Raw genomic sequence first — 13,378 nt, 5'->3', positions numbered from 1 at the left:
GTACCAATCATTATCACGTGAAGTCGAGTCGAATTATCACTTTCCTAATTTATGCTGGTCAATTCCCTTGCAAGTTTGATCTTCTACTTTAAAAATGATATGGCTAGCCACAATTTTGTTCGTAATAGAAAAAACTATGGCTTTCAATTCAAACTGATTTTTCAATTCAATTGTACTTAAACTTAATATTTAAAATAATTGCAGAATTATTTATTAATAGTTTATGGATATTTAATGTAGTTTTAGATTAACTTTAATTAAAAAACGCCAAGTTTATTCAACCGAAATTTTCATACAAATTTTAGTATTTACCAAAATATGGTATTATTTAAATATTTACAAAATGCGATATTTATATATAATTTTACAAAGGAAATTTTTCGGTCAATTTAAAAATACAAAGGTTATCTTTTGGCTATTTCTGAAGGCATCTGTAGCCGTAATTCGGAAATTGCATAGAGATTGCATCTTGTTTTGAAGTGTTTTGAAACATATTGCTGACAAATAAACGAAATGTTTTGATATTTTAACCGAAACGAAAGTTTTAACAGGAAGGAATGAATAATTATTATTTATTTAAATCATTCTCGAATATCTAAAATCTAAAAATATAATGAGAAATCGCTCCTGAACTGTTAATCCCAGACGATGTTTTGACATTTCTTGGCATTAGTTACATGTTTGTTGATTGGTTGACTCTGGATAAATTTCAACATCAACCAATCAAAAGTAACGATATATATTTGTATATATGAGTTGTGAGCATCGGATTAATGTGTTCCAGATGTGGAGAGAATTCATTTTGTGATTTTTATGTAAAGGAAATTTATAAAAATGGAAAATGTTTTGGTTAGAATTTCGAAAGATGCTACGAAACATCCGGTCCTTAGACAGACGTGCTTGGAAGTACAGGGTAATTTCCTGTTATATGTGATTTAATAATACTATAAAATTCTACACAAATATATAATTTACCTTAATAATGAATCGTGTCTGGCTTCATTATTATATTTTTATTGCAAAATTAATGGTCTACATATTATAAACAAGGGTGTTGTCATTATTGACCTTCCAATAAGTAAACAAATTTAATAATAAATTTAGAATTTTTAAACAAAAAATATATAAAATAATATCATTTAAGATACTTGGAGATTTTAAATTGATTTTTCTTAAAAAAATATTTAACAGGTGGTCATTTTATGCAAATTCTGAATCAATAGCTTGCTAAATATGTACAAATAACCAATCTAAATCGGTAAGATGTGAAGGGTTTCCCATACCCAGAATTGTAGACCTACCTTTACAAGCAAAAGTTTCAAAGGTTGGTTTTTACTGTATACTGGTACTGCCTTATTCTCTGTGCTGTGTTTGGTTAAGGATCGCTATCGCTCATCTTGATTGATGCTTTGCATGTACTTGCGTGTTTTGGTGCCCTCTGTTGCTTGCGCCTCAGAGCCTGCATGGAGGCAAAACTATATAACACTGAGTACTCCACAAATGGTCGAGTAGGCTACTCAAAGTCTTAGTTGCATGGGCTAGATATTTAAACTTGATGGTTTTAGTGGAGTGCGTGGCATGACTTTCAGTTGCATGCATCCAATTTTGGGGGGCTGCATCTCCTGAAGGGTCATGTACAGGTATGGTTCCTTTGACTTTTTTGCTTCTATGGGTATGGTCTACAGCTCTGATAATGTCTAATTCAGAAGTGTAATTGTATCCCTAAATCAGACAACAAGTTTAATATGTGAACAGACTTGAGACATTGTCACATGATGATAATCACTGAAGCTGGCTGAAGATTTTTTTTATATTAAATGTGTTGTTGGTTAGTGTAGATTGTTTGTTCGTAAATGTAAATGCTTGGGTGGCTTCCTGTAATTTTTTTCCCCCATCTTTAAATAGCACTTCCATCATATTATTGCTTTAAAATTATAATTCTAGAATCAACAGACCATCTGCAAGTAGACTACTAGCAGAAATGAGTTTATTCTGGATTTATACTGGTAGTTTTAAGAAAATATTTTTTCAAATTTAAAATTTGTTGTCATATTCTGATGAGAAAAATATTCCAAAAGTAATAATGACTGTAATTCTGAAAGTAACATTTTAGTAACAAATGAAGACATAATGATTTTTTCAAAATAAAATTCCAAGTTGTAGAAAAGTATTTTTGATGTGAAGTGTTAGCATAACCTCTTCTATGGTTTATAAAATTGAGTTTGTTCTCAAAATATAATTGGTCAATTTTTGATTAAACTTTGTTAATTTACATGAGACAAAGATGTTAAAAATGTAATAAAAATTTGAGGTCCATGATTTTGTTTTTGAGATACAATTGCTTGTGCAATTTTTTAAAATAATTTTTTGGGCCAGCAGTGACATCATTGCTGCGGTAGTGGAAAGTGATCGTCGTAGAAAACAATATTATTGACTTGCTAGCACTTCAACTCAATTTTTAGTTTTTGTTTTGACAGAAAACAAACTGTCTAGTTGGAAACTTGCCATAGTTTAGATATTAAGAATAAAACACTTATACAGAGCACATTTTTTTTTTATTTGTACTTATAACAGTTTTCTAAAAATTAACATATATTTTCATATGTTATTAGACTTATATTATTTTTATCATTACATTTAGTTTTAATTTAAAAATGAACAAATAATTTTTGATAATTACTTTGAAATTAAGTTGTATATGAATATTTTTAAAATTGGCATGTAAAGCACCAGAAAAAAAGGATTAAAAAAAAATTAAAATATTCCAAAATAAGTAATTTTTATCATTAAGAATGAAAATTTGGTTTTACTAATTCAATGAGGAATGAGTATTGTTCTTCCTGTGTTATACTATTAATATTTGCAAAAATTTATAAACCAGGAAACAAACTTAGAACAATTGTTAAAAAATTCAGATCTCCTTATTATACAGGGTATCCCGAAAGTTTCCATACATACAAAGGTGAAATGTAACTTTATTCACAAAACATTAAAATGTCAGCATTAAGATTTGTGTCAGTGGATTGATGGAGTAAGGCAATGGATGATCTGCCAATGGGGTTACTTCTAGCAGGACTTCCTATGTGGAAACTAAATTCTGTTTAGGTGTTAGACACATGAAGAAAACCCAGAACACTGCATGGTGGCCAGCCCATCGGCCAGGCACGAACCAATGACCAACTACCAGTGTTCAATTAACCAGGTTTTAATTATTTGTACCAGGTTTTAATTATTTGGCCACTGGTGGGCTTGATTTGTATCACTGTATGGAGACTTTTGGGACATCTTGTATATCAAGAAATTTACAAGTCCATCCAAAAACGATTTTAAGATACAGTATACTCTCAATTATCTGGGTGCAGATTATTTGGTATGTGGATTATCCATGCATGCCTATACAGTCAAACCTGTTTTTATGCGCTCTTTTTATGTGCGATTTTTATTTGTGCGATTTTTTTAATGCGAATTTTTAATTTGTGCGGTATAGTTGGCGACTAGTCTCGTGCGATTCGTCATGTCTTACGTTGACTTATTATAGCTAAATAAACTTATTATAGCATAAATGCACTTATTATAGTAATATTATTGCATGAATATGCGAAAAATGAAATAATTTACTTTTTAAGTCAACAAAACACCACCTGGACAAAAATATGTAAAACAGACGATAGACCAGACGATGCAGTCAAGTGCTGACATCTGTTGTCAATAAATTCTATTTCGTACGGTTTTGAGTTATTTTCTATGTGAGACTTTTTTATGCGGTCCCTGTTGACCGCATAAAAAAAAATATTTTTTAATTGTGTTGCGAAAACTATTATTTACAGCCATTCGTGAAGTTTCGTGAGATTTTTTTTTGTGCGTTTTTTTTAATGCGGTCCCTATCCCCCGCATAAAAACAGGTTTGACTGTATCTCAATAAAAATGTAAGTCAGGAATAAAAATATTAGCATTAAAATAAAAATAATTGCATTGATAACCCTTGCTATTTAAAATGGTATGTTGAGTATCAGAACTACTACCAGAACATTAAGGAATAAATGTGTTTGTTAAATGGCCTAACAAGTACAGTAAGTGCAATTTTTTATTGAACAATACAGCTTTACTTGTGTGTTTACTGTATTTCTTTTTTATTAAATAAGTTGTTTGAAGAAAATATTTTTAATCTTTTCTTTCAAGAAATCATTAATATTGCAAAATTAATGATGTTTTATGATGATATCTAGCTTGCAACCTGTCATTCTGAGTTAATAATACAAGAGATTGATTGTGAACTGTGAAGTGCTAGTTGAATAAATTTTTCTGAAATTTCTATTTATGCCAAAAGTTTTATTCAATTTTGATTACATCTAAAGCTTATTAGTTAATTAATTATCATTCCCAAAACTTATTTTATTCATAATATATAAATTATTATGTTAAATCTAATATGAAATTAAAAGCTAACTAAAAGAAAAATCAATTAGCTTTCATTTAAATAGACTCTTGATTTATCTGTGTTTTTGCATTACCTGTACCTCCATTACCTGTGATTAGTCCTGACTATTGGGAGTATAATCTAGTATTAACACTAACTTCAAAAAACGAACCTGTTACCGGTGTAAATCTTCTTATGAGCGTCTGGCTAACGTTTTCGAACCTAAAACAGTTTTTCTTCAGGCGAAGATGGAATAATTTAAAAGATAGAATAGAACATTTCAAATCGAACCGCTTCGTCCAATTCCGTCATGGCTGACATGCGCTGTAGTGTCGGGGTGTTGGTTATCGTTTATGCGTGTCTAAAAGGATTTGCCAGGCCGATGAAATGTCGATCTCTTCGATTTTTCCATCTTCGCCTGAAGAAGAACTGTTTTAGGTTCGAAAACGTTAGCCAGACGCTCATAAGAAGATTTACACCGGTAACAGGTTCGTTTTTTGAAGTTAGTTATAATACCCGGTGTCAGTAAGGAGCAGAGAAGTACTAGTATTAACAATTTCAAGATGAAGTATCAAGAAGGCAAGGGTAAGATTGTCCAAGCATTGCAGCTTATGACAATGGCTCTGCTTTAACAGCAAGGCATACAGGGAATAAACAGGTAGATACATTTCCTAAAGTTCTCTTCAGCTACTGAAACAACTTTTTCGAAGGCAAATTATAATTGAATGCTTAAGGCTCTTAGTTAAACATACTAATGATTAAAATTAAAATTCAAAAATCATTTTAAAAAATGAGTGATATATATTTAACATATGTAATGTAATAGCATGTCCAGTATACAGTTGAATGTTTTAAATATGTCCAGCATGATTATTTTAAATACATCAATTTATAATAGAATGTCCTAAAAAATGTAAACTGATGAGGGCGTGATGCTGAAATGCATATTTATTACTAGGCTGAAAATTTGAATAAAAATTTGTAAAATTAGTTAAGTATTATATTTTAATGTTAAATAAAATCTAAATTCTGAAAATTGGACTCCATGGAGCTCCTAAAGATGTTATAACCTTAAATGATGATAGTAACAAAATAATTAATAATGGTAAACAGAAGGGCTAGAAACAGGCAATTTAATATTTACTATAATTTTTCTTACAAGATAGATAGTGTTATATATATATAATCATAAGACTAAATATAAAACAATATCCAATGTCGTTGCGTTATATCCTTCAGTACTGCACTTTGAGGTGGTGATGCTTGCCAATGCCTTACTTATCAGGGAGGGCTTCACTACGCAGCAGGTTTTAGAGGTTCGAGAAGCTTTGCTCTTCATTACAGAGCATAACTACTTCCACCTTAATGGAAGAGTTTACCTACAAAAGCAGGAGGGTGCCGATGGGTTTGCCGCTGTCAGCTGTGTTAGCAGAACTTGTCATGAGACAGCTTGAACACAGAGTCTTCAAGTCCCCTCACCATGGCTCCTTCCAGATAATGGACGCGGAGGACTCCTTCCAGATAATGGAACAACATCTATCAAATGTGTGCTCCTCCATAAATTTCACTTGGGAAAAAGAAGTTGAGGAAAAAATCGCTTTTTTGGATCTGCACGTCCACAAATCCCAGGTGGGTTTGGAGTTTTCCGTCTACCACAAGTTTGACAATATGCCCCCCATAATACCAGCCATGGCCTTCCAGCCACAGCAGTACGTTAATGCAGCCATAGCTCCCTTAATCAGATGGGTTTTTTTTACTACCCTCGACACAACATCTTATCAACACTGAGCTAGAGCCTATCCACACAGTGGTGCACATGGCGGGATATGGTCCTGCTAAATACAACTGTGTCAAAAACAGCATTAAACAGTCTCTCTTCCCTGCTACCACCTTGCGCAGACCAAGGTATTGGACGACACTCCATCCCTCCCTCCCATACTGTGGCTGCCTCACAGCCCAGATTTGCCAGATTTTTAGGCAAAATGGCTTTCGCTTACCCATAGCCCCATGCCCAAGTCTGAGACGAATCTTGTGTAATGATAGGGATGCTCTTTTCACCCTGGAAAAATCTGGTGTCTACTCCATTCCCCTGTAAAACCCAATATCAGGACTATACACCTATTATATAGGTGCGACCATCAGAATGCTAGCCATTCACATATCTGAACACCAACGTTCGGTCGCACTAGGCAATTGCAATACCGAATTTTCCAAATTGGTAGTACAGCATCACCACACATCACTTTGAATCAGGTGGCGATACTCAGATGCTATGAGGAGGGGCACTTGCTGTTTAAATTTGGGAGGCCATCTTCACTAAGCTGCTTTCCCCATGAAACTCCCCTACCCTCGAATTACCTGAAGTTTGGACTAATTTATACAAATGGTTAAAAAATCAACATTAACTCTACTTTCATTTCCTGCACCTCCATTGTAGAGTAAGACGCATGCGCATCGATCTTTTAAATGTATCTTAATATATGTTACATGTATTTTACGTGTTTTCAAATTATGTTACATATTTTTATATTTATATTTTAACGTAACATGCACTTATGGTGCTCTTCCAATTGGTTTTTATGACTCTTCATATTGAAGGATCAAATGTTTTTGAATGTTTACACACATTATCAAGAGATTTTTTAAAAAATTTTTGTGATAAGTCAGGATATTCGTATCCCGACTTATATAAATTCTCACTGCATACCTAACTGTGAGTTACAGAACTATGCAGCTGGGCTACATTAGTTGAAAGTGATTCTACCACACAAATTTTTTGCAATTAATTTCTATTTAACAGTATTGCAGACCCAAATTGATTCATCATATAATCAGTACACTAGGCCTATACACTTGCCCCAGATGCTTGCTTACAATCATCTGACACTTCTCTGCACAATCTTTGGCATTTTATTTATGAAAAACATATATTATAAATTAATTAATAAATTTAATAATAAAACAATTGTAATAATAAAAAAATATATTGTTGGTAATATTTTAGTGTGAATTTTAAAAAAATTGTTGAAAAATATATTGATTATAAATAGTATTACTAAAAAATTGCTTTATTAGATTCAAATTGGAAGAAAAAAAATACAAGATTTTAATAATTTCAGACAACATATGTATGATACATCTTCAGTGAATAAAAATCAAAAAATACATGATGTATATAAAATTTCAACTTTAATCAAACAAAACATTGTCAAATGGTTTCAAATTAAAACACTTAATCATCAACAAATATAAAAAATTTAATTTTTATAATTTAATGTTGAACATAAGATAAGAAACTTTGTAAAAATTCAACTTCAGTTGAATAATGTTTTATGTTATGTTTTTGATTTTTATTCCCTGAAGACGAGCTTAAGAAGTCTGAAGATATTAGGAAATTTGTTTTTTCCATTTTAACTACTACAAAAGTTTTTTCTGTTTGTTTGAACTTCTAAAGTATTGATGAGTATTTTGTGTAAATAATGATAAATAATTAATTTTTTATTTTAGAAACATTTATCAAATAGAATTTAGAAAATGTATTATAAATTAGAAAAATATTGAAATATTTAGAAAATTAAATTCAGGAAAAAAGTAAGAATTTTCTTTTAATATAGGAATCCTCACATTATTTATTTTTAAAGAATAAAACAAGTTCAACAAATATCATAAAACCCGATAAGTATATGGAAACATCACCAAACGATCGCTTAAATAATCAGGCTATAATTCCACTTATTTAAATAATTAATACAAAGTAATTTGCTACTAGAGGTAAATGTTAGGCATCATCTCTTAACTAAATAATTGTAATTTTAATAATTTATTAAATAAATTTAGAACCATCTGGAAGAAAAGAACTGACCCGGGGTGGGCCTTGAACTTGCATCCTTCGCATGCTGTGCGGTGAGCTTAAAATTATAATTATTAATTTAGTTAAGAGATGATGCCTAACATCTACCTCTAGTAGCAAATTACTTTGTATTAATTATTTAAATTAGTGGAATTATAGTCTGATTATTTAGGCGATCGTTTGGTGATGTTTTCATAAAACAAGTTCTTTAAAAAGGAATTTAATACAATCGAAATAAGTATAACTTTCAAATCTGAACATTCCAATTTAAATAATGAAAATATAAACGAAAAAATTTCAGTGATATCTTCTAATTGTGATTCTTTGGATCTGATTTGTTCATGAGAAAAGAGACTCAAATTGACAATTTAGAAATAAAAATGAATGAAAACTTTAAAATATCAGTTTGTGTTAAAGTCATTTATATATTATATTTAATATAATGGCTCAAATGTAATTTAAAGAACTTTTTTCAGCCTTAATAAATCTTAAACAAGATTAAATGAAAAAGAAAAATACAACAAAATTTAATCAGAGAATTTGAGATACATTAATTTAGTGGAAGATTAACTTTCGTAGTAAAAAGTTTAAAATGTTTGTAACTCTCATCTAAATCAAGTATGGAAGTAGCTCAATGATATATGTTAAAATAAAATTTATTTAAAATACTATTTATTGGTTGCAGCTATAGTTACTTCATTATACTGGTTGTAGACAAAATTGATGTTAAGAAAAAAAAATACTTTTTTTAAAAAAGAAAATTTGTTACAAAATTAATTTTTTTCGTTCTTTTATGTAAGAAGTAATGAAATTTGATAAAACAAAGCTAACAAAATGTTATATATAAAGCTAACAAAACAATTTTTGTCTGTAATGAATTACAGAAAAAGTAGTTTTATTGATCATACAGAAATTGATTGTCAACGAAACTTAAAAAATTTTTTGTTATAAAAACTGTGGATGAAAAAAATGAAAGTTTATTAATAAATTTTTATCTCTCGTAAAATCTGAGAAGATAAAGTTGTTTATAAATTTTTTTTTTTTCCAGTAATGTTTAAGAAAACACATTAACCATGTTCATGACCTGTTTATTGCATAATTAATCTGTTTTCATACTTTTTGGTTTATGAAAAAGTATATGTATTTAGGTTACTTTTTTAGACTAAATTGGAAGGTATTAAATGATTTTTAATGTATAAATAAATACTTTAATTGCTTCTGAATTGACTCAGATAAATAAGATAATATCACTCCATTTAATAAGATCTAAATCAAAATGTTTAATATTTAGTTTTACATATTTAAGTATTTAGCATGCTTATAATGAGTATAGCAAATGATTAATTATAATATAATTTAGTATAATTTATTAGAAAGACAAAGTTAATATTATCAATTATCAAAAACACAACTGTTTTTATTGTCACGACTAGGTGCATAGATAGACATTTGGCATTTCTGACATACTCTTTATTTGGAATATCCTATATATGTTAACACCACCTACAAAAAATCCAGGAAGTCATGCTGACTGAAGAGGGGCTTATGCCTGAAATGCGTATCAGCCTACAGGATATTCCAAATAAAGATGATGTCAGAAATGCCAAATGTCTGTCTATGCACCTAGTCGTGACAATAAAAACAGATAAACGAAGACACAGTCTCAGAATACACAAAAACACAGCTGCCAATTTTAAACTGTGCAATAACTACGTCCAAATTATAATATTGAAGTGTCTAAACTTGGATTTTTTAATTAAAGTCTATGCTGTATTAAAATGGGTTAACATTATTAATGTTTTGATTGAATAAGTACAGATAGATATATTGTAGATATGAAATGAAATATTACAAAATAATTTTTTTTAAATCTATTTTTTAAATAAATAGTAATGTATTCTGTTATTTTCTTCATAAATATATTAATGTAGCTGTATATAAATAATGTTTAGAAACCATCTGTTATCAGGTCAGTCCATAAGTCCTTGCTCATTTTTATGACCTCGAGAAAAATTTTGTTTTGCTGTTAAAAATGCCAGTCTAATGTGATAATTTTTACACCGAAGTGTTAAATTGGATCTCATTCATATAATACTGTTCAGAATTGTGAACATTTCAGTTGTTTATTTTCATTAAAATGAAAGTAACGGACGAATACAAAAGACATGTTTTATACTTTTTACTTTTAAGTGGTGAGAATGCTACAAATGCAGCCAAAAAAATAAATACTGTACATAATCAAATCGTAATTAGTGCAAGGACTGCGCAGAAGTAGTTTGAAAGATTTAGAAACAATGATTTTAGTGTGGAGGATAAGGCTCGTACTGGAAGATCCATTGACTTTGACGACGATGCTCTCTCTGCACTAGTCGAAGCGGAACCATCGTTAACAGTTGACGAAATTGCGGAACGTTTAAATTCATCCCACGGAACTGTTCATAGACACCTACGACAAATCGGAAAAGTTTCAAAGCTAGGAAAATGGACACCGCACGAACTGTCAATAGCTAACCGACAACAACGTGTAAACATTTGCACGTCTCTTTTATCCCGTATTGCTTTAGAACCTTTTCTTGGTAGGCTGGTTACCGGAGACGAAAAATGGATCCTCTATAATAATGTGACGAGAAAAAAACAATGGATGGATGGCGACAAGCAGCCAAAACAGACTGCAAAAGGTGGGTCGCATCCAAAAAAAATTCTTTTGTCTGTTTGGTGGGATATGTCGGGTGTAATTCACTTTGAGCTGTTAGAACCTAATCAAGCAATTACAGCTCAAATGTATTGTGAGCAATTAGAGCGTTTAAATGAAAAATTGAAAAAAAATCGACCGTCGTTACGAAAAATACGCACGAACTTATGGACTGACCTGATAGTTTAGTATTATTGCATCTGTCATGAAAAGTAAACATAATATTATTTTAATACTAGAATTCATTAATTATTGAATTCTTTTCAAGTGTGATATGTAAAGTATAATAATAATTGTAAATGCACTGACAGCTGTTACAATGCTGGCTGGGGACACATTAAGCGCCCACGTCCTCCCAAGGCACTCAATCGGCCATCGCAACTCCGGCAAGGCGTATATGTATAAATAAACAACAACTAACCTGTTATACGAAAAGACACCAACCACTGCCAAATTATCGGGCTAGAAAATGGCTATAGCAATATTAATAATTCTAAGATAATTTGGTACTAGAGTTAGGCATTAGGCACCATCTCTTGCTAAATTTAATAATTAGAATTTTAATTAAATAATTTAAATAAATTTAGGCCTAACTGGAAGAAAAGAATTGGCCCGAAGCGGGACTCGAACCTGCAACTTCTGCTCACCATGTAGATGCATTGCAGACCCGGATCTCCGGTCCGATCTTTCCTTTTAGTATATATAGCCCTTCCATTTTCTAGCACGATAATTCAGCAGTGGTTGGTGTCTTTTCATATAACGGGTTAGTTGTTGTTTATTTATATATATACGTCTTACCGGGGTTGCGATGGCCGGTTGAGTGCCTTGGGAGGACGTAGGTGTAAATGCACTAATAAACTAACTGTTCAGTGGCATTATTAAAAATAAAAAGTAAAAAAAAAAATGTTTCTGATACTATAAAATAATTTTTTTTAAATAGTAAGTGTTTTAAGGCACTTTATGGATTATAGTGCTCTTATACAATATTTGGATGGATGAACGTGCTCATGCTGATATGTGCATAGAGATATGGTGTATAATTTCCTCTATATTAAATGAATATTTTTTTACAAAAATCTGCTGCAGAAAAACATCTTGTATTTTATTAATAAGGTGATAGTTATGTTGGGATAGACTGAGTTTTTTAATCTAATGAAGTTGCTGGCATTGGGTGAAAATTCAAGTGCTTTAATTTTGACACTATTTTTAAATCAATTGGAATGAAATGTGTCTACTATGAATTACTATATAAAGGAAACAAATGTAAATTATGCTTGTTTTCAAAGCTAATAGCCTTCTTTTTATTTACTTTTTCTGCCCTGTGGGCTCTAAGAGGACTTTTTTCCATAAACATTGTGGATTCAACCAGGCCCACAATGAAGCCAGCCAGATGGTGAAGGATGGGTCCAACTTTTCCATATAGACAGTCTGTAAAAAGTTCCTGAAAGCTGCTTTGCCATTAGGTCACCAAATTAATGGCTATCATTCTAAAGTCCTTTTCTAGCTCTCTGAAATTTTTAAGTATGTAGTTAATCAGGGTCTCCATCCCGAGCTTTCCATATCTGGTCTGCATTTTAATGGTCCCTTGGTCTTACCTCCATACATCATACTTCTGATAACAACTGAGTCATGCCAGTCATCTATCTAACTCCATACCCCAGAAAATTTTGAATTGAAATCCTGTGATTTCCAGTCTAGACTGAAAGTTTGTTTATAGTTAATTGGGGCCTCAAGCCTTGTAAGCTCTTCATATCTGGTCTCTATTTTCACTATCTAATTCTGTTATTGAGAATAATGGACAGACAAACAGATGACAATGGGAATGTGTAGGTCTGCAATTTTTATTTTAAATAATCTTTTGTTATGTTATGGATGCATTTCATATCCTAGTACATTATTTTTGAAGGATTTTTGAATTTAACATTTCATCTTCAGAAGATCTGTAACTAGAAATAAGAGAAAATAAAGAATTCTTCTATAATATATTTTAAAATCTTAAATCTCATAAAGATATTTAATTTTCTGGAAATAAATTTTTAAGATAATTTATGAGAAAAATTATTTTAGAAAAAAGTGGAAATTCTGATTTTATTGATTCTGACATTAAAAAGACATATTAAAACAGTTAAAAATCATATAACTTAAAGGTTTATTTATTTTAATTATTATTATTTATGACATTAATGTCGTAATCAATTATTATTATTAACTTAAATATTTTGGCACTTGCTAATTTTGGTAATATTTGCAATTATAATAAGTAGATTTTACTGTATTTCCTTAATTATTTTATAGAAAGATGTTTGTTATCTCAGAATTTACATATTATAATAATAAAAATAAGCATAAATATTTATTTTATAGTATTATTCAATTTTTTTATGTTGTAAGTAATCAAATTTTTGAATTATTTGTATGA

General features: G+C 30.4%; 1 protein-coding gene across 1 annotated transcript in view; it reads left to right on the top strand.

Moving 5' to 3' along the window:
* The first annotated feature begins 435 nt into the window (after window positions 1-435).
* The window catches only part of LOC136984251 (brefeldin A-inhibited guanine nucleotide-exchange protein 3), a 76,756-nt gene continuing 63,813 nt past the window's right edge, over window positions 436-13,378 (top strand). The window contains 1 exon segment of the mRNA XM_067281160.1: window positions 436-913. Within this exon segment, the coding sequence (XP_067137261.1) occupies window positions 835-913 (79 nt within the window). The 5' untranslated portion in view covers window positions 436-834.

The sequence above is a fragment of the Centruroides vittatus genome, unplaced genomic scaffold, assembly GCF_030686945.1.
Source record: "Centruroides vittatus isolate TY-2023 unplaced genomic scaffold, ASM3068694v2 contig_911, whole genome shotgun sequence".
In the NCBI taxonomy this organism is placed as follows: domain Eukaryota; kingdom Metazoa; phylum Arthropoda; class Arachnida; order Scorpiones; family Buthidae; genus Centruroides; species Centruroides vittatus.
This window is presented reverse-complemented; position numbering and strand designations above follow the sequence as displayed.